Here is a 21,663-nt window from a genome sequence, read left to right on the forward strand (position 1 = left end):
AAGAAAAGCTATGACCAACCTAGACAGCACATTAAAAAGCAGAGACATCACTTTACCAGCAAAGGCGTATCTAGCCAAAGCTATGGTTTTTCCAATTGTCATGTATGGAAGTAAGAGTTGGACCATAAAAAAAGCTGAGTGCCAAAGAATGGATGCTTTTGAACTGTGGTGTTGGGGAAGACTCTTGACAGTCCCCTTGACTGCAAGGAGATCCAACCAGTCAATCCTAAAGGAAGTCAGTTCTGAATATTCATTAGAAGGACTGATACAGAAGCTCCAATACTTTGGCCACCTGATGCGAAGAGTCAACTCTGGAAAAGACCCTGATGCTGGGAAAGGTTGAAGGCAGGAGGAGACGGGGAGGACAGAGGATGAGATGGTTGGATGGCATCACTGACTCGATGGACATGAGTTTAAGCAGGGTCCGGGAATTGGTGATGGACAGGGAGGCCTGGCATGCTGCAGTCCATGGGGTCGCAAAGAGTTGGACATGAGTGAGCAACTGAAAAACAACCACCATCACCTGTTGCCTGCCTGCACACCACTTGGCACAGGACTGCACTTCCCAGAATCTGGGTCCTGCCCCTCCTGACCTCCTCTCTGACCTCTGCCCTGGCACCCAGTACCTGGGGAACAGCCTTCTGTGGCCTTCTGCTCGGACACTGGGCCAGGGGAGCTCAGGGCATGCTCCTTGGCCACACATAGAACCTTTCTGCAAATGCAGTCCTGGGCAGGGCAGAGGGGGCTGTGCTGGGGAAGGGGCTTGAGGGGGTGGGGAGAGTGTCTGTTCAGCTCTGCCCCATGCCTGAGGCCACCTGAGGCTAATCAGCATAGCTCCATGGCTAAGTCTTTCTTGGTGGCTGGGGCAGGGCCCTCCTGGGGTGTCTCTCTCTCATAGGTCTCTGCTGCAGGCAGCAGGACTCAGCCCAGGCTCTCAAGGGGCTGGGGGAGGCCAGAGTCTCTCTCCAGGCATAGCCACTGGCCTCAGGGTCTGTCTGTCCCTTCCAGAGGTCCCCAGCACTTGCTTCCCTTTACACCCTGGCCTTGGTGTAGACACAAATTCCTCCCCTTGCTTCTTGGAACCCAGAGAAAGCCGCAGGGAGGGGCCTTCCCTGTGACTTTCCCTTGACTCTTGACAACAGGAAACAAGGAACACAGGGAGCAGAGATGGTTCCCGGCCCTGCGCCAGCTTGCCGCCAGAATCCAGCCCTGTGGGGCCCCGTTTGGGTCTGGGCAGAGAACCCTATAAGGAGGTGATGGGGTCGGCACTTCATCACCAGCCGGCTCAGGTCTCTGCCCATCCTAGATCCAGGGCTCAACTTTCAGTCACTGGATTCCAATTTTACAGAGGGGCAAGCTGAGTCACAGAGAGCTGGTCACAGCCTTCCAGAGTCACGCAGTGGGGGAGTGGCAAAGCAGGTATCTCAGATTCCCAGGCCGATGGGGGAGTCTGGGGACTGGGGTCCTATGAGGCACACAGGGACACAAGGCAAGAAGAAAGACACACTGAGTGGTAGTGTGTTGTTTCAGTCACTAAGTCGTGTCCGACTCTGTGACCCCGGGGACTGCAGCACACCAGGCTCCTCTACCCTCCACTGTCTCCTGGGATTTGCTCAAACTCATGTCCATTGAGTCAGTGTGATGTGATGTGATGTGAGTTTTTCCCAGTGGCTTACAGTTTTCCTTTGAAAAATCTGTTCTATAATCTTACCTGGGAACTCCACTTTCTACCTTTTTAGTAGATCCAGATGGCAGCTGAAAAGTTCTTTCTATGCTTCTGGGTTAATAACACTCATGTGGTTACAGGCAGAAAGTGAGGATGCTCTTGTTGTTAGGAGGTATGGCTGATGTGTTCAGACATGCGGAGCTGGTATTCTACAACCGACTCCCAAATAGAAAAAACCATTATAAATACCCATGTGTATTGCGGGGGCGTGGGGTGGAGCATGTGTACAAGCAGTGTGTGAGCGTACTGTGTGCTGTATGAATACTGAACATGATGCGAGTGTGATATGCTGTGTGTGGGTGTGTGGTGTGGATGTGTGCTGTGTGTGGGCGTGTGCTGCTGTGTAATGTGTGTGTTGTGTGCTGTGTGTGGGTGCATGGTGTGGGTGTGCGGTGTGGGTATGTAGTGTGTATGTGTGTGGGTGTGGTTTGTGTGGTGTGTGGTATGTGTGGGTGTGTGCTGTGTGTCCTGTGTGCTGTGTGTGGGTGCGTGGTGTGGGTATGTGGTGTGGATGTGTGTGGGTATGGTTTGTGTGGTATGTGTGTGTGTGGTGTGTGTGTGTGTGGTGTGTGGGTATGTGCTGTGTACTGTGTGCAGGGTGTGTGCTGTGTGGGTGTGTGGTGTTTGTGGCATGTGGTGTGTGCTGTGTGTGGTGCGTAAGGTCAGGTGGACCCCCGTCCTAATGTCTCCCTACTGGTGCTGCCAGAGTCCGGCCAGGAGGAGGCCTGGCCTGGGCTATACCCGGGCCTGTTCTGGGAGAGGTGGTTTTGGTCTCTAACCTCGCAGGTCAACAGGGAAGATGAACAAACAGGAAGACAGGGCCAATGTCAGCCTGGAGTCAGGCTCCGTGCGGTGTGTAGGCCGCTTCCTGGGGCTGGGCTGGGCCAGCCTGGACTGAGGGAGGTCAGGCACAAGAGGGCTGTCGAGGGGGGGAAATAATGGGCTGGAGGGGAGGGGGTTCTGGAGGCTGAGGAAGCGCAAGGAGGGGGAGATGGGATGTGGGGTACAGAGACAGACAGGTAGCTGTGAAGGGGGGTGGGGTGTCCGGCCTCCCCCAGAGCCTCAGGGGAGGGAGCTGGCAGGACCTCACTCCACCGCCTTCTCACCCATCATCTCCGGCCCTCATCTCCGGGAGGCCTAATTGAGGATGGGAGGGGCCTTTACTGGCTGGGGACAAGCCCTCCCTCTGCCTAGTAGGAGCCTCGGGTGCTCGGGTGCTCGGAGAGGAGCCAGAGGAGCCTGTCCCGGCAAAGGGGAGTCAGGCTTTGCCACGAGAAAGCTGTGTGGCACTGAGCCAGTGCGTCTCTGGTCGCAGCTACCCCACTTTGAAAATAAGACACAGTGAACTCGGGGATGGCCCAGAGCTCCGCAGACCCGACATTGTCATAAGGTGGTGTTGGGGGAGCATTGGGGGATAGCGAGGCCCAGCTCAGGAGGGCTCAGGCCTTCTCAGGGGCAGCCTGGGGCCCCAGGGACGGACCTGAGATGGCTTGGGCAGGCCAGGAAGGGAAGCAGAGGAGGCCAGGAGCCTACTTCCCGGTACCAGAGGCCAGGAGGCTCGCGGAGGTGGGGGAGGAAGTCCCCTCCTGAGCCGGTCACTCCCAGAGGACTGGCTGGGGCGGGGCCGCCCATGGAAAGCCGATCTGAGCTCTGGGGCCACCTTTACGCCTGCTGCCGCCCCGCTGCCCAGGAGCCCGGGAGTCCAGCCAGGTAAGGGGGACGTAGCAGCCCTCCTACCCTGCCCCCAGCCCTCCAACGGTTCCCTCTCTGGGCCTCTGTCAGGGCAGGAGGTGGGGGGGGTTCTGTATGTCTGCCTTGCTTCTCATGGGCTGCCTGGATGGGTCTTAGGCTGAGTTCGTCCATCTGTCTGATGACCCCTGGTGCCATCTTTCCCGGCCCGGTCGTGGGCGCCAAGGTCCGTGTCTGCCTCAGTGGCCAGACCTCACCAACGTCGATTAGGCTAAGACGTACCCCCCAGGGCCCAGACATGAGAATGAACACACACACACACAGTCAAACACACACAGTCTCACACACACACACACAGTCTCTCTTATACACACACGAGTCACACACACAGTCTCACAGACACACACACAGAGTCATAGGCACAGGCCCCCACCCCACCACCCCGGCCAAGGCTCTAAGAACCCTTATCCAGAGACTCTGTGCAGCACGGCTGGCCCCTTGGGTGGGAGGCTGAGCTCACAACCTCGTCTCCCCCAGGCGCTCAGGACTCCTGCATGCCCTGCCATGTTCATGGCATCCACCACCTCAGGTAAGTTTCCTGTCCCTCGGTGCCCCCAACTCAGCCCGCCTCCCTCACTGGAAAGAGCCGGCCCTCTGGTTCACCTGGGCCTGGGGCTGCCCTTTCCTCCCCACCACATGAGGTTTGAGGTGGTTGCGGGGGTGGGGGGTGTTGGACGACATGTGTTGTGCTGGAAGGCCAGGAACCGGGAGGGAGGAGGCTGGAGGGAAACAGAGGGCCCAGGTTGACAGTGGCCTGGTGCCCGGGCAGAATAGACTCACTGACTTGGCCCTCTGCCCCCACCTCTGCCCAGCTGTGCCCTGGCACTTCTCTCAACCTACCCCAGCAGGCAACGGCAGTGAAGGGGAGCTGTTGACTGCCCGGGACCCGCTGCTAGCCCAGGCAGAGCTGGCCCTGCTCTCCACCGTCTTCGTGGCCGTGGCCCTGAGCAACGGCCTGGTTTTGGGGGCCCTGGTACGGCGGGGCCGGCGGGGCCGCTGGGCACCGATGCACGTCTTCATCGGCCACCTGTGCCTGGCTGACCTGGCTGTAGCTCTGTTCCAAGTGCTGCCCCAGCTGGCCTGGGACGCCACTGACCGCTTCCGTGGGCCCGATGCCCTGTGCCGGGCAGTCAAGTACCTGCAGATGGTGGGCATGTATGCCTCCTCCTACATGATCCTGGCCATGACGCTGGACCGCCACCGTGCCATCTGCCGCCCCATGCTGGCACACCGCCATGGGGGTGGCACTCATTGGAACCGGCCGGTGCTGCTGGCCTGGGCCTTCTCGCTGCTCTTCAGCCTGCCCCAGCTCTTCATCTTTGCCCAGCGTGACGTGGATGGTAGCGGGGTCCTTGACTGCTGGGCCCGCTTTGCCGAGCCCTGGGGCCTCCGCGCCTATGTCACCTGGATTGCCCTGATGGTGTTTGTGGCTCCTGCCCTGGGTATTGCTGCCTGTCAGGTGCTCATCTTCCGGGAGATTCATGCCAGCCTGGGGCCGGGACCAGTGCCGAGGGCCGGCGGGCCCTGCCGAGGGTGCCGGCCGGGCAGCCCTGCCGAGGGAGCCCGGGTGTCGGCGGCCGTGGCCAAGACCGTGAAGATGACGCTGGTGATCGTCATAGTGTACGTGCTGTGCTGGGCGCCCTTCTTCCTTGTGCAGCTGTGGGCCGCGTGGGACCCGGAGGCACCACGGGAAGGTGCGTGGCGATGGCTGGGGCTGCGGGGCCCACCCAATCCTGGTGCATGTGCACCTTCATCCCCCTCCACCCCCCCAACGCAGCCAGCATGGCCTTCGAGCCTAGGTACGCTGACCTCGAGGCCCCCTCAGCCCCAGCCCCGATTCCCGCCCCACACAGGGCCTCCCTTCGTGTTGCTCATGCTGCTGGCCAGCCTCAACAGCTGTACCAACCCCTGGATCTACGCCTCCTTCAGCAGCAGCATCTCCTCCGAGCTGCGAAGCCTGCTCTGCTGCACTTGGAGGCGCGCCCCGCCCAGCCCGGGGCCCCAAGAAGAGTCATGCGCCACAGCCAGCTCCTTCTTGGCCAAGGACACCCCCTCCTGAGAAATCGGGGTGGCAGCGGGGGTAGGGGTGGGGGTGGGCGCTACTTTCCTTCTAGAGGCTCCATGGAACTCAGCTGACCGCCTACAAACTGGCTCCACGGGGGCCCGGCCGAGACATGCAGCCAGCCAGTGGAAGTCCTGGGGGCCCAGGGGGCAAAAAAAGGCGGTTGGGCCAGGGGCCATCCTTGCCCCCACCCCGTCTTGTCCCCCTTGGCCTTTCCTTCTGACCTTGCCTCATAAAAACTCCGGCTCGTTTTCCACCTGGTGAGTCTCTTTGGATACTGGGGTACTGGAGAAAGGAACACATTTTCAATAGGTTTCCCATATTTTTCTATATTTGCTTCTTTTTGTCCCCCTTTTCTACAAGGATGGTATTTTAAAAAATTCATGCATGTTTATTGCATTAAATGTGGGGGAAGTGCAGAGAGATTCTCAGGCCCCTCCCACACCCACAGACACGTGCATGGATCTGGAACCTACCACACAGGAGACAGGACTTCCAAGATGCAGGTCCCCAAGCCACACAGCCCTGTGCCAAGAAGCCCCAGAAGCTGGGCGCCCCGCCCTCGAGTGCTGGGGGTGCCAAGAGGCTGACCCTGTACCCACCTTCCAACCACCCCCCCGCCCAGCCAGCCAGAGAACCGGCTCGCATCTGGGAGTCAATGCACAGGACTTTATGAATGGTTGCCAATGCCTGTCAACCCCCACCAGGCTGGCACCCTCAGCTGAGCAAAGGCACCCGCCACCTACTGGCTGTCAAGGGTGACAATCAGCCACGAGCCCTCACACCCAGGGCCAGGAGGGGCCTGCCCCTGCCTTCCTCTGCGGCAGCCTCCCAGAGGGGCCCAAGCCAGAGCAGGGAAGGCAGGGGTGAGCTGGAGCGGCCACTTCCTCCTCTCTGCAGAGGGTCACGAGCAGGTATGCTGGACAGGGCCAAGGAGAAGCAAAGGGTTGGGGGTGCCTGGCCGGTTTTGCCCTGGGCTGGGGCAGGGCCTACAGAGGATGAGGGGGCCCTTCAGTGGGACTTGAAGGGTGAGTCTAGGCCCTGGGGATGGGAGGTCGAGGGTGAGGCTGGGGCACCAGGGCCCCGTGAGAAGCCTTTGTTCTTGCCCAGGCGCCCACAGCCTGGAGGCTTCGGGCTGCGAGGCCCGGGGCTCGAAGAGTTGTTGGTGCCCGGTCCGAGGCCCTGACGGAGGGCAGTCTTCCCCAAGAGCTCCTTAAACACAGAGTCCATGGTCTGTGCCACAGCCTGGCGGAGAGGAGAGAAAGGCAGGATGTTGGCACAAGTGGGCCCCACCTGCCCAGTCGGTCCCCTGCCCCCAGGACAGTGACCTGACCCAGGAGTCAGGCCTGCTGATCCTCTGAACTCCTCTGCCCCCTGAAACAAAGTCCTCAGCCACTGCCTCTGTGGACTGCAGTGATTAGCTCAGCCTTCAAATGGGAGCCCCTCAGGGTGGGCCCTGGGTACCCATCCTCTCCCCACTCTCTCCCTGGCAGAGATCACAGCCACCACCCCCTGGCTTGGGGGGCCCTCAGCCTCTCAAGTGCCCCGACGTCCCAGGCCAGGGCTCCCCCACAGCCCACCTGGCCCAGCCTACCGACCACCTGCCCTGGGGTCTCATGGATGCTCTGCCCCCCAGCCCTGGCCCATCCTCCCCCAGCCACCACACATGTGTGTCCCTGATAACCCCTCTGTCCCCAGTGCCCAGGCCCGGTCGCCAGGCCACACCTGGGACATGGCGGGCTCTCTCACTCTCTGTCCCCAGGCTCACATTGTCCCCCAGGGCTTCTGGCAGTGCCCACCAGGAGCCCACGAAGGGGTTTGCTTGGGCCAGTGGGCACAGCAGGCAGCTGGGTCTCCCCAGGCTGCACCCCACACCAGGGCCCCATCTGGCACCTGCTCTCTGCTCCCCTGTAAGAACCATGACCCCGCCAGGCTCCCCAGTTCACCACCTCCCTCAGCTGCTTTTCCATCTGCCCCTTTCATCTTCTCTGGCTCACAAAGCGCCTGCCATGTTACCACCTGTCACCTAGCCTGGCTCTAAATGCCAGCCTTGAAGCCTGTCCCATGTGCTGCTTCCCACTCATGAACCAAACGTGAGGCCTAAATGTGTGAGTGCTCTCCCCCAGGTCTCCCACTACCTTGCCTCCAGGCCAGTCCCTCCCCACCAAGCTCACCCCCTTACCGGCCTGCCCCTCTCTAGGCTGGGCTCGGCCAGTGTGTCTGCGATCAGGAGGGTCAGACTTGAACCTCAGGCAGGAACAGTGGCTCATAAGGGGAAGCAGAGAACCCACCCCTGGGGAAGTGCACCCCTCTTGCCACATGACTATCCCCAGCGCTCACCTTATCCACCTCCACGTGTCGTTCTGGGGATGCTGGGACCACGCAGGGCCGTCGGTACCCGGAGTGACTCCCGGGGATACCAAGAGGGATCTCGGGTGGGGTGCACGGCTCTGGCCTGCAGGGCACAGACAGGGAGCCTAGAGGGGGCCCTTGGGAGGCCCCGCGCTCCCAGGCAGGGGCTTCTCCCAGCCCAGGGCATGGGAAAGGGAAAGAAACAGCAAAGCTGGTCCCTGGCCGTCCTGCCTCCAGCCTGGGATGGGCAAGCAAGGCGCAGAAGGGGTCTTCCCCGCTCCTGCTCACCTCTGGACGAGCTCCACCATGGGGAGCCCCTCTGAGCTGCTCAGCAGGTCCCCGGCGGCCAGCAGCCCCTGGCCCGCCGCGAGCTTCTCTGCTCTGGAGATGGAAAGACAAGACACTTGGAATGCTTACTCTGGGTTTGGGGTCTGCAGGGCAGAGGGCATAGTGCGGGCCAGCAGCGGTCAGCAAGGCACAGCCTGGGCCTGCGGAACCTGGGACTTGGCATGCGGGAGGGGCTGGAAGCCCGGGGGTGGGGGGGGGCTGGAAGGAGAGCCTCCAAACTCACCCCGCAGGCAGAGTGATATACTTGTGGGGGATGAGCCCCCGTGCCCCCGCGTGCTCGCCCCGCCACCAGTCGCCTGAGGCCCGCTCGTGCAGCCGCAAGATGTCCCCGCGCTGGAAGGTCAGCTCCTGGGCCGTGCGGCCTGTGTATGCAAAGCAAGCCACGGCCTCCACGACACCCTCCTGGTCTGGGGAGGAGAAGAGATGCAAGTGAGGTGGCGGGGTGGCGTGGATGCCCTGGCCAGGGACCCCATGGGGCTGTCCTTCCCCACCCCTACCCTCCTCCTGGGCTGAGGTCCCCGGCTCCAGCTCCAACTCGTTGTCCCCCGTCGGGCCCTCCAACTGGGCATCCCTGTAGTCCAGAGAAGAGTGAGGTGGCTGAGCATCCTCAGGGTGCCCCCTGCAGCCAGTCTCTCTCTCCTGGCGGCACCAAGAGCCTACCCCAAGCAGCTGGCAGAAGGTGGTGCCATGCACTTCTCATAGACGGGGCCGGGCAGCTGGGCCGGGGCCGGGAAGACCCGTCCAGGCTGGATGATGAGGGTCTGCACCAGCTGGTTGACACGGCCTTGCAAAGCCACTGGGTCCTGCCCAGCAGGGACGGGCAGCAGCGTCGGCCCAAAGCACACGGCCAGGTTGTAGGGGTCCATCATGTTCTCATCACTGTACTGGGCCAGGCTGGGGGTACAGACAGGTCATAGGCACGGAGCTCCCGGCTCGGCATCACCGCACCCCAACCTGGGATGCCCGCGCTCCCCCCCATTCCCCAGAAGCACTCACTGGTTGAGGAAGGTGAAGAGGTACCGCAAGACCACCAGCACGGGTCCGGGCAGCCGGGCCAGGAGGCCAGCCACGTGCTCCACCCGCTCGGCCACAGCCTCCAGCTCTGCAGACAAGGCCATCACCCCAGGGAGAAGCCATGAGCCCGGGCAAGGTGGCCACTAGGGAGTGGGGAGCCCCTCACCCCCACCCCACCCCCAGGCCCCTGGCTCACCTGCAGAAGCCAGCAGCTCTCCAAACAGGTCTGGTGGGAATATGGGGGGCTGCAAGCTCCGGAAGTAGAGTTTCAGCACGCCCGCCACCGAGTCCAGGTCATGGGCAGTGCAGCCCTCCACCAGCGGGTCCTCTCCTGGGAGGGGGCGAGGAGAGAGGCCTGTGACACCGGCTCTCCCAGCCTCCCCACCCTCCGCCACACCTCACCAGTCCCCACCTCTCTCAAAAGCATCACGGATCTCCGAGATCTGGGGCTGGGCGCCCGACACCCGGAAGATGCCCTCATGCTGCAGGCCTGTGGGAGGATGGAAAACTGGTGGGCACCAAACCTCCTCCCCGCCCCCGCTCCTCCAATCTTGCGAGGGGCCAGGCAGGCCAGAGGCGGGAGGCCCCAGATCTCACTCACCATTGAGGTTAATGAAGCGGACACAGCTCTCCACCACCAGGGGCACGGGCTGGCCTGAGCTCTGCGGACAAGGACAGAGAGAGTGCCCTCCACGGTGGGTATGGCACGGTACACCCTGCCACTCACTCATTTTCATTTTGTCTTAATGCATTCTGTAGTCAGAAACAAGGCTAGGGAGATGTATGCCCAGTGGGGAGGGGGTGTCTGATCCCTGGTGCCGTGCCTGACATTTTATCTGTTTCCTGCTATGGAGTGGAAATGCCACCCAACTCTCTCTGCTGACCTCAAATCAAGCAATATCATGAACCTCGGGTTTGTTCACTTAAATAACCTGCTGATTCTTCTGAACGGTGAGAGACTGAATCACATCATCCCAAACAATAGTGTCATTTCTCCTTTTCTGATCTCTGGTGCTTTCCTGACTTCCCTCCCTAGCAAGCATCCCAGAAGTGGGGCCTGCGGGTATCCGTGCTCCTGGTAAGTCCTCAGCTCGTGGTAACTCGTTTGGGTTCACAGGGGCCCCAGGGCTGGAGGCACGGCTGAAGCAGGAAGGGGCCTGCACTCAGTTGAAGGGTAAGGCAAGTACCTGGATAAACTTCTCCATGTCTCCCCCGAAGAGTTTCTGGTTATACTGGGAGCTGGGGCGGGGGGCACGGCTCTTCTGGAGTTTTCTCTGTGTGTACTGGGTCCTGTCGCGGTGAACAGGAGCTGCCTCTGAGGGGAGCAGGCCTGGACACTAGGCTGCCTGGACCCCCCAGCCCAGCCCAACTGGATGCTGGGGCTCGCAAGTTATTCCAGAACCCTCTGGGCAAAATAAGTAGGAAACTAAGGCCACCGAGGAACAAGCAGAGGGGAGGTGGGGATACCATGGGTCCTCAGGACAAACTGGTCCCTCTCGAAGGACTCACCAAGTCACCTCCCGGTCTTCCTTGTCACCTGGGAAGGAGAAAGGGTTGGTGTGCCTCTTGGGCCAGGAGGTTTCTCGGCGCGTGGCAGAGGAACAGGGCAGCCTACAGGTAAGGGCAGCCTCAGGACAAAGAGCAGGATGGGGGCTGAGACCCTGGCTGGCTTCCTTCCTGTGTGCCCAGCACCCTCTCTGGCCAGGGAGAGGCTGCAGGAGGAGAGCCACACCATGGCTGGGCTGCTCCAGGCCCTGGGGGTGGCGAGGCAGGGGGCCCACCTCGCTGGATGGCGTCCTGCAGTTTCTCATGCTTGGCCTGCAGCTTGGCAAGGATACTCCGTCCACTCAGGTACTCCTGGAGTTTCTGTCAAGCCCCCGGAAGAGCCCAGGGCTTTAGTCCTAGCCCTGCCCTCCCTGGCCCCCACCACCCCACCCGCCCTCCTGGTCCAGCACCACCTCCCCACCGTGATGTAGAAGGTCTCAGTCTCCTGCTGCTGGCCCCGCCGCCGGCCAGCCTGCCGAGCCCCCGGGTCCGAGCTGGTGGACTTGAGGGACTCGGTGGACAGACTGGCCTGGAAGGAGTCGAGCATGTCGCTGTCTTCTGACGCCACCACCTCCAGCAGGGCCTGCAGTGTGGCCTTCAGCGTCTTATTCACCTTGGGAGGAGATGGCACCCAGGCAGGAAGAAATGGGGGAGAGACAAAGAACAAGGAGGTCGAGTCAGAAGGAAGGGGAAAAGGAGATCACAACCATCTGGCTCCGTGTGTCTAGGCCACCCCGTACCTCCTCTGTCTCGATGGTCTGGCGGTCCAGGCGGCTCTGGATATTCTGGGCTCTGGGTAGAATCTCATCCCGCAGCTCCATCTCAACCTGGATCTCAGCAACCTGCAGGGTGCAGCATTGGGTAGGGGGGCAGTTAGGGCTGCACCTGAGACACCGGGGTGGGCTGTGCAGCAGGTGCAGAGGTTTCTGGGGCTGATTTTCACTGCCTCAGGGGCTACTGCAGAGGGTCACCAGCCTTGACACCTGGTCCAGCCAGATCTGAAGCAAGGACCCCTTCTGAGAGGAAGGCAGTGTACACTCATGAGCACTGAGACTCATGCATGGATGTACTTGCAGTGCTACTCATAATAGCCCAAAGGTGGAAGCACCCCAAGTGTCCAGCAGCTGATGGGTGGATACGCAAAGGGTGGTGTCTCTATGTAGAATATTATTCAGCAGTAAAAAGGGAGGAAATTCTCATACATGTTTCAACATGGGTGAACCCTGAGGACATTATAATCAGTGAAATAAGCCTTTTGTAAAAAAAAAAAAAAACAGGACAAAAAGTATAAGACTACTTATATGAGGTGCCTAGAGCAGTCACGGAGAAGGCAATGGCACCCCACTCTGGTGCTCTTGCCTGGAAAATCCCATGGATGGAGGAGCCTGGTGGCCTACAGTCCATGGGGTCACTAAGAATCAGACACGACTGAGCGACTTCACTTTCACTTTTCACTTTCATGCATTGGAGAAGGAAATGGCAACCCACTCCAGTGTTCTTGCCTGGAGAACCCCAGGGACGGGGGAGCCTGATGGTCTGCCGTCTTTGGGGTTGCACAGAGTCGTACATGACTGAAGCTACTTAGCAGCAATGAAATATTTCTATCCAGGCTCTAGGAAACGCTGACGTGAGAAGACCCACCCCCCTCAAGCCCACATAATGGGCAGATCATGAGAAACTGACTCTTTGGAAAGGATAAATCAGAGACTAGTCCTGATGAGCAGGCACAGCAGCCACCACCATCTGTGCCTCCGCGTGGACCTGTCAGACATAAGGAACGTCACAGAGCATCAGCATCACACAAAGCCACTCTCTGGCCATGGCGGCTGAAGATAAAAACAAGATCACCTCATCAGCACATCCGAGCACGGACCAGAACAAGAACTTTGTCCAAGCCACAAAAATTACCAAACTTCCCGCTGGCCCGGCTAGAGTGCCGGGCGTTTCCCTCCTTGCTAATGACTGCTCTAGCCTCTTTCTACCCACCTCCGCCCTGTCTTCTTGAGAAGATTTATCAAGACACAGAATCAGAGTCACCCCTGCCTCCTGACAGCATCCAAGTGAGAGCCGAGCCCCTCCCCCAAGTCCTTGAAGTTCTTTCCAGCAGCTGAGACACCTCCAGTTCCCCGTGCTGAAAGCGAGCATCACAGAACATTCCAAGTCCCTACCCAGCCACCCTGTGGGGAAAACCACTGTTGACAAGCTCTTCTCACACATACCAAATACCTAATCTATCTCTCAGTGCCTCCTCGGGAATAGGAACTGACAGCCAAGAACTGGCAGCAATTTGAGGGATAGCTCTAAAGTAGAAGACATAGGGACGTCCCTGGTGGTCCAGTGATTAAGACTTTGCCTTCCAATGCACAGAATGCAGGTTTGATCCCTCGTCAGGGGGCTAAGATCCCACATGCCTCAAGGCCAACAAACAAAATACAAAACAGAAGCAATACTCTAACAAATTCCATAAAGACTTTAAAAATGGTCCACAAAAAAAAAATCTAAAAAAATTAAGTGGAAGACAGAGATCAATGCAAGAAAACAGAAAAAATGTAGGGGACATGGGAATATCAAGAAAAATGATAAACATTTCAGAAAAATTTGAGAATATACTGTATCCATGAAATAAGAACAAAGGGCTATTTTAAATAAGAACATGTAAAACAAACCAAAACTGTTTAAAAAAACTTATGAAAGTAAATTTTTAAGAAAAATTAAAAAGGGGTGGGCAGAGATAAGTCAAAAAAGTCTCTAAGAGAACAGAATTAAAAGGTATAGTGATGGGACTTCCCTAGTGGCCCAGTGGTTAAGAATCTGCCTTCCAATGCAGAAGATTTGGGTTCAATCCTTGGTCTGAGAACTAAGATCTCACATGTATGCAGTGCTGAGTCCTCGAGCTCTGGAGTCCACATGCCACAAGTAGAGAAAGCTCTTTCATGCCACAACTAAAGACACAATGCAGCCAAATAAACATTTTAAATACACCTATATAGTATTAATAAACATAAAAGTTGTAGTGATGAGAAATAGGAAAGATAAAAGATAACGAAATTAGACAACCCATGAAGTTCAATATCTAATTACAAGAATTCTTGAAAGCAAGCACAAAGAAAATTAATGGACGGAAATTACCAAAGGAACAATATGAGCTCAAAACCTTACGACTTAAGTTTCTGTACTGACAAAGCCCACAGGTGGCCCAGCATCATGAAGGCAAAAGGATCCCCAAGGCATATCATTATAAAATTGTACATGAGGGAAAGGGACTATCCTAAAAGCTTCAACGAGAAAAATTACAGGTGACAGACAACAGTGCAGAAATCAGAACGGCAGCTGAACTTCTCACCCACAATACTACTGAAAGCTTGGAGGGATACTTTGAACATTCCAAAAAGAAAATGCTTTTCAACCTTGACTTCTACACCCAGGTAAACTACCAACCAATTTCAAGAACAGAATACAGGCATTTTTTTTCAGACAGTCTAAGTCAGGAAAGTATGTAGGAAGATGTCTGTGAAAACAAGGTAATAAAACAAAACAGAGGAAGACACGTGATCTGGGATGCAGAGGGTCTAATGCAGGGATGCTCAGGACAATGGGGAAAGAAAGGTCCTGGACTGTGCTGGCCTAGAAGTCAATCAAGGCCTACAAGCTGAGACTGCATGGCTCCACAGCAGGGCTCTGAAGAGAAAAGATTGCCTGATATGGTGGAGACAGACGGTGGTGATGTGGGGTGGAGCCTTAATCGTCCACGGAAGGGGATTGTAGGGCCTCTGACAAGCTGCAAAGCACAAGCAGCACCTGATGCATTGTCTGCAGCAGCAGCAGCAGCTAGAAGACTGGGAAGTGGCTGCATCTGGGGAGTGGGAATCAGGAACAGGAAGGGTGGGTCAGAGAAGGGAGGTGTGCCCTTGAATGCCTTGAGTAACATTTGACTTTATCAGATATGACTTCGGTCAAAATACAAATGAAATAAGCAAAAAAAAAAAAAAAAGAAAAAGGTCAGTGGAACCCCAGTGTACATTACAATCCAGTGTAATCCCAGTCCATGCTCATGAGGATAAACTGGTAAAGGAGAGTACAGCTCAGAGATGCATAAAAAGGTGCCCTAGTGAGGAATTCCCTGGAGGTCCACTGCAGGGGGCACAGGTTCTATTCCTGGTTAGGGAACTAGGGTCCCCCATGCCACATGGTGTGGCCAAAAAAGAAGATGCCTAGTTATATGCTAGTGTTTGCATGGTTTCTTTCCCTCCCAAGTTTGCATTGTGAAATGTCTAAAGCACACAGAACCACCAAAAGAACAGTATACAGGCAGCTGTCTACCACCAACAAGCCGGCCTCAAAATTGCTGCCATGCTGGCTATGTTTGCCCTTGTGGGGGATGTTGTGTTCACTAGTTGTACCACAGAAGTGGGTTGGGGAGGTCTGCTTGCTTCAATGCAAGTGCAGAAACTCCAGAACCCCATTTGCCTTGAGGCCACTGCACAAGGGTCTGAGAAGTGGCATTCAAGAGGTTTGAGGTCTCAGCAAAGGGAAGGAAATCCATTCCACTCAGCTACCATTACAGTGAAGATTAGAACACAAAGCCATTTTCCTGAAGGCTGGGCAGAGACCCTCACCTCATCCCCCTCGTGGGGCTGGTAGTCGAAACGCAGAGGGGGACAGAAGGCGATAGCGTGCACCTCCAGCACCTTGGCCTTGTCACCTATGGGATCCAGGGCATCCACGGCCTCCTCCAGGCTGCCCAGGCCCTGCATCTGGGAGGCTTGGATGCGGCTCTCCGCAGCCGTGTAGCTCCGGAGCACTTGGCCCAGGGCCAGGTGGAATCCTGTGTCACAACACTGGGGAACAAGCGAGGACACGGCTTGGGAGGGCTCAGGGCACAGGCGCCCGGACCCCTCCGGACCCGTCCCCACACCCCACACTCACATCCATCAGGTCCATGACGTCTCGCAGGTAGTAGTTGCTGACGGCGGCGTTGACGCTGGCCAGGCTTAGCAGGTACTCATTGCGAGCCTTTGTACACTTGAGTTTGTGCTCCAAGAACTTGGCGTGACGCTGCTCAGGATCACATGAGCCCCCGGGTCATCCACATGGCCGAATACCCCAGCCCTGCCTCCTGTGTATCCACCACCCTCGACACACACTCCCCACCCCTCCCTTCCCCATTTGGACAGCTCCCCCACTATCCCACTGGGCTCCTCAAACTATGTAGCCCAGAAGTTGAAAGATTCTTTATTCCTAAACCCTGCCAGCCTCCACTTCCCCATCCTTCCTTCGGGGACCACCTAGAACATGCGTCCTCCCTGCTGATCACTCGGCCCCCCATCCAACGTGTCCCCTCACTCCTCTAAGATCTCCCAGCACCGTATGAGGTGAGGATGGGTGGGAGGTAGGACCCCCAGGCTTGGGATAGCTCTTTTGCCAGCTGGGTTTGCACGGAGGGGAGCATGTGGGCTGTCCTGGACCTAGAGGCCGTTCTCCTGCCCCCTGTGTCTACCAACCGAGCCTGGGGAGCCCCCCACCCCAAGAGCCAGCCCTGCTTTCCTGATGCACACACCACCTCCCTGCAGGGCCCAGTGAGGGTTGAGGACGTGAAAGGACAAAGGACAAAGCCAGAGCCTTTGGACACAGACAGGTGCCCCCCAGGCCCACCTTCTCCACCAGCCGCCCTCCCTTCTTGACAGAGCCTTTGCGGAGGGGCCCAGACTCGGTGCTGGTGGTGGTGGCAGTGGCACTTCGGCCTGCCCGCTTCTCCTCCTGCCGCTCGGCTTCACGGAGTTTGGCCTCAGCACTCAGGCTCTCCGTGTGGTAGACCTGATAGGTCTTCTTGGCCTGCAGGGAGGCCCGAGGCCAGGCAGGCCTGCTCAAGGCCGTGGCCACAGGCAGCCCGCCCCGTCCTCCTCCCAGCCCATCTGGGACTTGGGCCTTGAGCACTTGGCCCAAGCACTCAGCACCCAGGGCAGGGAGAAAGGGCCCGGCTTACGATCCCCGAAACCCAGGTCTCTCCCAGGCACCTGATCCTTCTCCCTGAGCCTGGCCCCGGGAGAGGTGAGGTGACGGCCTCCCTGTAATCGCAGGCTCTCACCATCTGAAGCTCTGACACCACCTCCAGGAGCTCCTCTTGCAGCTGTTGCTCCAGATCCTTACTCTGGGGAGGAGGCGAGCTGAGTGCCACCCTGCCCCAGGGCAACACCCACATCCATCCCGCCAGCCCTCAGCTCAGCACTCCAGGCTCCCACCAGCTCCCCCTGGCCTCCAGGGCCTTCCCGTTCCTGACACTTGGGCTTTGAGCATCCACGGGCTGCCCTCGCTGGATCCTGGGGTCTGCCCGCCTCCCGGGCCCAGGGCAGGGGTCTTGCCTTCTTGACCAGGCGCCCCACATCCTCGGCAATGTAGCTCAGGCGCTGGGCCAGGGGCCCGCCCAGCACCTCGCTGAGAGCTGTGCTTTCCCGGCTCTGCTGCCGAGTCTGCTGCAACAACACAGCCCAGCAGTGCAAGGGCGACAGCAGGGACGGCTCCTTCCTGGGGGTGGGGGGGTGGAGATCGGGGCTCAGACCGACCAGGAGTGGGCGTCAGGCCTCCCCTCCCCCCACCTTGGCCATCCCAGCTGCCTGGCCCCAGGACCCACCGGAAGCTCTGGTGCTCCCGACTGCTGCCCCCGAGGCGGCCTCCACGGCCGGAGAATCGCTCTACTAGCTTGTCGAGGCCCCGGGAGTACTCAAGCTCAACCTCGGCGCGGCGCCGCATGAACTCAGCCAGCTCCTGCAGCAGCTCCCGTCGCAGTTCGCCCTGCAGCTCCAGGCAGCGCAGTTGCTCACCCAGTTGCCAGCGCATCTCTGCAGGGTGGGAGGGCAGCTCAGGCTGGGGCTGTGGGGCCCCTGAGTCCGGGGAGGTGATGCTGGCCCCGGGGGGAGAGGGGCCAGTACCGGGCTCAGCAGTCCAGCTGGGCTCCGGGCAGGCCTGAGGAAATGGACCTCCGAGCGGAAGCTAAGGGGAACCAGCCAGGTGGGCTAGGGCCCAAGGAACAGAAAGGCCATTCACGGGACCATGGGCCAGGGCTAAGACGGAGTGGGGCCCATCCCGGCCAGGCATCAGTCACGTGGCCTTCCCATGATTCCCTGCTTCCCAGAAAGCCCCCAGTAACTTCCCCTGCCATTTGCGGTCCCTGAGGTGCCCAGGACTCCAGGAAGGGCAGCCTCTTCGATAAACACAGGGACGCATGGGGCTGCACAGGGCTGCACAGGGCTGGGGCGGCCACGGCATTCTTGCCAAACTTGCTGTGAAGTTGCGGCCTCGGGAACTGGAAACCCAGCCCTCGGCCCCCAGGAGAAAGGGCGGCCCCACTGCAAGGGCCAGGCCGGCCGGTGGGGGCTGACCAGTGACAGGACTGAGGCAATGGGGCTGATTTCTGTTCCCAGTACCGACTCCTGATGACCCAACTCCAGGGCACCCCCAACACTCTCAGCAGAGAGCCACACCCAGGGTCCCCACACTGCTGGCTTGTGACATCTTATCACTGGCTTGATTTGGCAATGCCACTTTCTCCACAGAGACCCAAATCAAAGAACCACCTCAATGAGAATGACGAGCTTAAGTAAGCCATTGGCAAGCCCTGGGCATCCCAGGGACAGAAGCCCTGTATCTTGGCTTCTGGCAAGTGGGTCACCCCTGTACTAACAGCTGTCCAGATGCCGGGGGTGGGGAAGGGGCATTAACTGATGTCTTCATTCAGCAGAATGTTGATTATACACCCAGTGGGTCTAGACTCAGAGACACACTTCCTGCCCTCCTGGAGCAGGGATAGGAACAGTGTGGGTGGGGGGAACAGCAGGGGAACAAGGGGTGACAACGCAGAGCAGGAGGTGGCAGCAGGGAGGGGTTCTTTTAGAGGAAGGTGGTCAGGAACAAGCAGCTTTGGAACACAGAGCTGAAGGAAGTGACAGAGGGGCCGTGGAGACATCCAGGGGAAGAATGTTCAGACAGACGGCACTGTGAAGGCTGTTGCAGGCAGCATGGCTGAAGAGAGCCGTGCCGGTGAGGGGCGGCAGGGAGAAGACGGCAAGGGAGAGGGCAACCACAGCAGCGGAGCCATAGGGTCCTGCTTTGCTCTCAGGGCCCACTTGGGCCCTCAGAGCCTGGGCAGGGGTCAGGTGACAAAGGAAAAGTGCCCAGCCCCAGTGGCCACTACTGCACCCATCTAGGCAATAGAAAATTGGGGGTTTCGACCAAGAGCCAGAATTAGAGGAGGCAGGAAGTGGCAGGACCCAGGGTGGCTGTGGGTAAGGACTCAGTACTGGTACACTTGGGATTTCTGTCCCATCAGTGCCATCCCAGGGGGGTCTGTGGAGCCTGCGGCAGCCTCCATGGGTCCTGCTTGCCCAGCACTCCCATCTCCTCCTCTGATTTCCCATTGGAGAAGGTCCCTTTCCTACTCTCAACCCCTGGGTCTGTCTCCCTGGCTCCAGGTACCCCAGCTGTGGCCCCTTCCCCCCACTCCACCGCTGGGACTAGCTCAGTGATAGGCCTGGGGGCCACCAAGCCTATGCTTTCACTGCAAACACTGAATGGGAGCACTCTCTTTCCACCTAAGAGTCAAGCTGGGTTAATGGAAGCCTGGGTGGGCGGGACTGCTTCCTGATGGTGAAACCAACGCCGTTTCCTTACACTGTCTGAGGCCTGGCCCCAGGGGCCGACTCAACTCCATAGGCCGCCTGGAGTGGGCTCTCAGCCACTTGGAATCATGAGACTATTCACTGAATCATGGTAACATTTTTTCGGATAAAAGTCAATTTCATTTGATTCCAAGAAAGAACTGAGATGTCCTGGCTTGCCCCGCTGTCCACTGGCATCTGCTCACCCTCCTGGAACAATAGTTCCCTGGGGACCTATCATAAGTGAGTAGTGCTCGCCGGGCCAGCACACCAAAATGTTCATTTCTTCTTCAGTGCAACCAAGCCTTGGCTGAGATCCAGCAGACCTGGTGTCAAGCAGACAAGAGTCGGCAGGGTCTGAGCACAGCTGGCACCTACCTAAATCCCCAGGCTCTAGGCCACAGCAGCATCCGCTCTCAGATCTTAGCTGAGGTGTACTCATCAGGGAACCCTTCCCGACTTCCCCATAAACTAGGCTGGCCCTCTTCCCATCTCCTTTCTGGACATCTGCGCTTTTCTTTTACAGTGGTTTTCATCATAATTGAAACAAGTTGTGTGATAAGTTGTTTACTATATGTCTCCTCCACTGTGAGCCATATGAGAGCAAGGATGGCTTCTCGTGCGCTCCTCGCTGTATCTTCAGGGCCTGGCAGAGAACCGACGCATACAAAACATCCGTCAAAAGGATGGAATCCATGTCTGCTTGCATTGCAGAGCCAGGACTGGGCCCCAACAACATTTCCTGTGAGCGAGGCATTCAGTCTCACTTCTGCTGACAAGCGAAGCAGAAAAGACAGCCTCCCAAACCATGACTGTGCTGACCTTTCAGAATTTCGGGTGTTGAGATACTGATCCTCTTTTTGTAGCATAGTAGGAAGTTTCTTTGGCGGGGGCTGGAGAGCGGAGGAGATGGGAAACAGAAGCTCAAGTCATTAGACGCCCACAGCAGGCGACGAACATCTAAAGACAGCTTTGCTCAAAGCCCAATCTTTTTGGTGTGAGTGAACTGACACATATCTGCCGACTGAAGGGTTTCCAAAGTCCTTCAGCTTCATGACGTTTGGGGGATACAGGCTGGGATTGCTCTCTCCATCTGAGGGATGATGCAGCAAGGCCTGGAGAGCTGGCTCGCCATGCTCAGTCACATCAAGCTGGGTCTGGACAGCAGCCCACCTTTACCAGACAGGAAGGACTCGTGCACACTTTAGTGCAAATTGTTTGTATCGCAGAATTACATTGGACTCTCCACCTCTGGACTGGAAGGACATTCGAGGTTCATTTTCTTACACCTCCTAGGACCTATGGTGCTGTGTGACCATGAGCACACTCTGAGCTGCGTCTCCTTCATCAGTAAAATCGAGAGATTGAGACACCAGGAAACTGCTGGTGCTTGGATGTGGCTTTCTTCCCTTTGCGAGAGCCACCACACCCTGAATAAGACCCGGAGACAAGCTGTCGACTAAGTTTGCAAGACTCATTTGCATGCGATTTGCACAGAGTGTTTATCAGAACCCAAAGAGGTCTGCTCTGCAGTCCTCCATTCGCTGTGCCAGCTGGACCCAGAGTGGCCTTCAACTCGGAACCACCGCAGGGCCCAAAGAAGGGCAACCGGGACTGGGCTACAGGACTGGAGTGGTCTTAGGGTAAAATCATCACTAATCCACCCATTGAAGCCCCCAGACCCCCTTACCCAGCCCCCTTCAGCAAAGTCAAGGTGTTCCACTTTCTGGTGGCTAGAATGCCACTTTTTGAGGGAAACCAGGTGCCCCCCTTTCCTCCTCGGGCTCCTGAGGGGCAGGGAGAACCTAGGAGAGCAGAGCTACCAGGACAGGAATGGAGGGAAGGAGGAAGGAAGTGGGACCAGTGGCGGTTGAGGCCGAAGGGGCGTGAGGAGGCGGGCAGGGGGCTCGGGTTCCCTCCCTCAGCCCGCTCCGGAGGTTGCTGGGGGTAGGCCGCGAGCCCCGGGCCAGCAGCCAGCACATTGCAGGGTCTCCCACGACCTTTGGGGTCTCCGCGGGGAAACGGGCCAGGAGCACCCAGTGCCCTCTCACCTTTGACCTGCGCCTCATAGTCAGCCTGCGGCCCTCGCTCTCGGCGTAGCTTCCCATGCGTGGCCATGACCGCCGGGCGGCCGCGCCGTTGAGCCCGGCTGCTCCCACGCGGCCTCGAGCGGGCCAGGCGCGGGGACCCGCGGGCCAGCAGCCAGCACCCTGCGC

General features: G+C 58.2%; 2 protein-coding genes across 4 annotated transcripts; one reads left to right on the forward strand and one right to left on the reverse strand.

Annotated features, from left to right (window-relative positions):
* The first annotated feature begins 2,667 nt into the window (after positions 1-2,667).
* Positions 2,668-5,793, forward strand: AVPR2 (arginine vasopressin receptor 2). Of its 2 annotated transcripts, none has more exons than XM_061408996.1 (4): positions 2,668-3,436; positions 3,953-4,004; positions 4,321-5,169; positions 5,329-5,793. In XM_061408996.1, the coding sequence occupies exons 2-4, from the start codon at positions 3,980-3,982 to the stop codon at positions 5,532-5,534; spliced, it is 1,080 nt and encodes a 359-aa protein (XP_061264980.1). In that variant the 5' UTR covers positions 2,668-3,436; positions 3,953-3,979; the 3' UTR covers positions 5,535-5,793. The 2 variants fall into 2 exon arrangements, with proteins under 2 accessions (XP_061264980.1, XP_061264979.1); XM_061408995.1 differs by having other exon boundaries at positions 2,670-3,436; positions 4,288-5,169.
* A 111-nt stretch (positions 5,794-5,904) lies between these two features.
* Positions 5,905-21,648, reverse strand: ARHGAP4 (Rho GTPase activating protein 4). 2 transcript variants are annotated; one of them, XM_061408991.1, is made up of 23 exons: positions 21,499-21,597; positions 20,270-20,340; positions 17,425-17,632; positions 17,156-17,318; positions 16,882-16,944; positions 16,449-16,628; positions 15,723-15,851; positions 15,413-15,634; positions 11,537-11,638; positions 11,218-11,409; positions 11,033-11,117; positions 10,761-10,788; positions 10,439-10,541; positions 9,853-9,913; positions 9,664-9,741; positions 9,448-9,582; positions 9,234-9,339; positions 8,898-9,131; positions 8,735-8,808; positions 8,461-8,644; positions 8,178-8,270; positions 7,878-7,992; positions 5,905-6,782 (listed from the first exon to the last, which is right to left on the reverse strand). In XM_061408991.1, exons 3-23 carry the CDS (start codon positions 17,628-17,630, stop codon positions 6,549-6,551), a joined length of 2,787 nt encoding a protein of 928 aa, XP_061264975.1. In that variant the 5' UTR covers positions 17,631-17,632; positions 20,270-20,340; positions 21,499-21,597; the 3' UTR covers positions 5,905-6,548. The 2 variants fall into 2 exon arrangements, with proteins under 2 accessions (XP_061264975.1, XP_061264974.1); XM_061408990.1 differs by lacking the exon at positions 20,270-20,340 and having other exon boundaries at positions 21,499-21,648.
* Between the last annotated feature and the right edge of the window lie 15 nt (positions 21,649-21,663).

This window comes from Bos javanicus, chromosome X (assembly GCF_032452875.1).
Source record: "Bos javanicus breed banteng chromosome X, ARS-OSU_banteng_1.0, whole genome shotgun sequence".
In the NCBI taxonomy this organism is placed as follows: Eukaryota; Metazoa; Chordata; class Mammalia; order Artiodactyla; family Bovidae; genus Bos; species Bos javanicus.

What these genes read in the sequence shown, in the direction of transcription:
- AVPR2 (XM_061408995.1), top strand. Translation starts at nt 3,980, where the DNA reads ATGTTCATGGCATCCACCACCTCAG. An exon ending in CATGGCATCCACCACCTCAG is followed by an intron (nt 4,005 to 4,287) that starts GTAAGTTTCCTG and finishes ACCTCTGCCCAG; the next exon opens with CTGTGCCCTGGCACTTCTCT. An exon ending in CCCGGAGGCACCACGGGAAG is followed by an intron (nt 5,170 to 5,328) that starts GTGCGTGGCGAT and finishes CGCCCCACACAG; the next exon opens with GGCCTCCCTTCGTGTTGCTC.
- ARHGAP4 (XM_061408990.1), bottom strand. Translation starts at nt 21,565, where the DNA reads ATGGCCACGCATGGGAAGCTACGCCGAGAGCGAGGGCCGCAGGCTGAC. An exon ending in CTCTTCACCTTCCTCAACCA is followed by an intron (nt 9,132 to 9,233) that starts GTGAGTGCTTCT and finishes CTGTACCCCCAG; the next exon opens with CCTGGCCCAGTACAGTGATG. An exon ending in TATATCACTCTGCCTGCGGG is followed by an intron (nt 8,271 to 8,460) that starts GTGAGTTTGGAG and finishes TTCCATCTCCAG; the next exon opens with AGCAGAGAAGCTCGCGGCGG.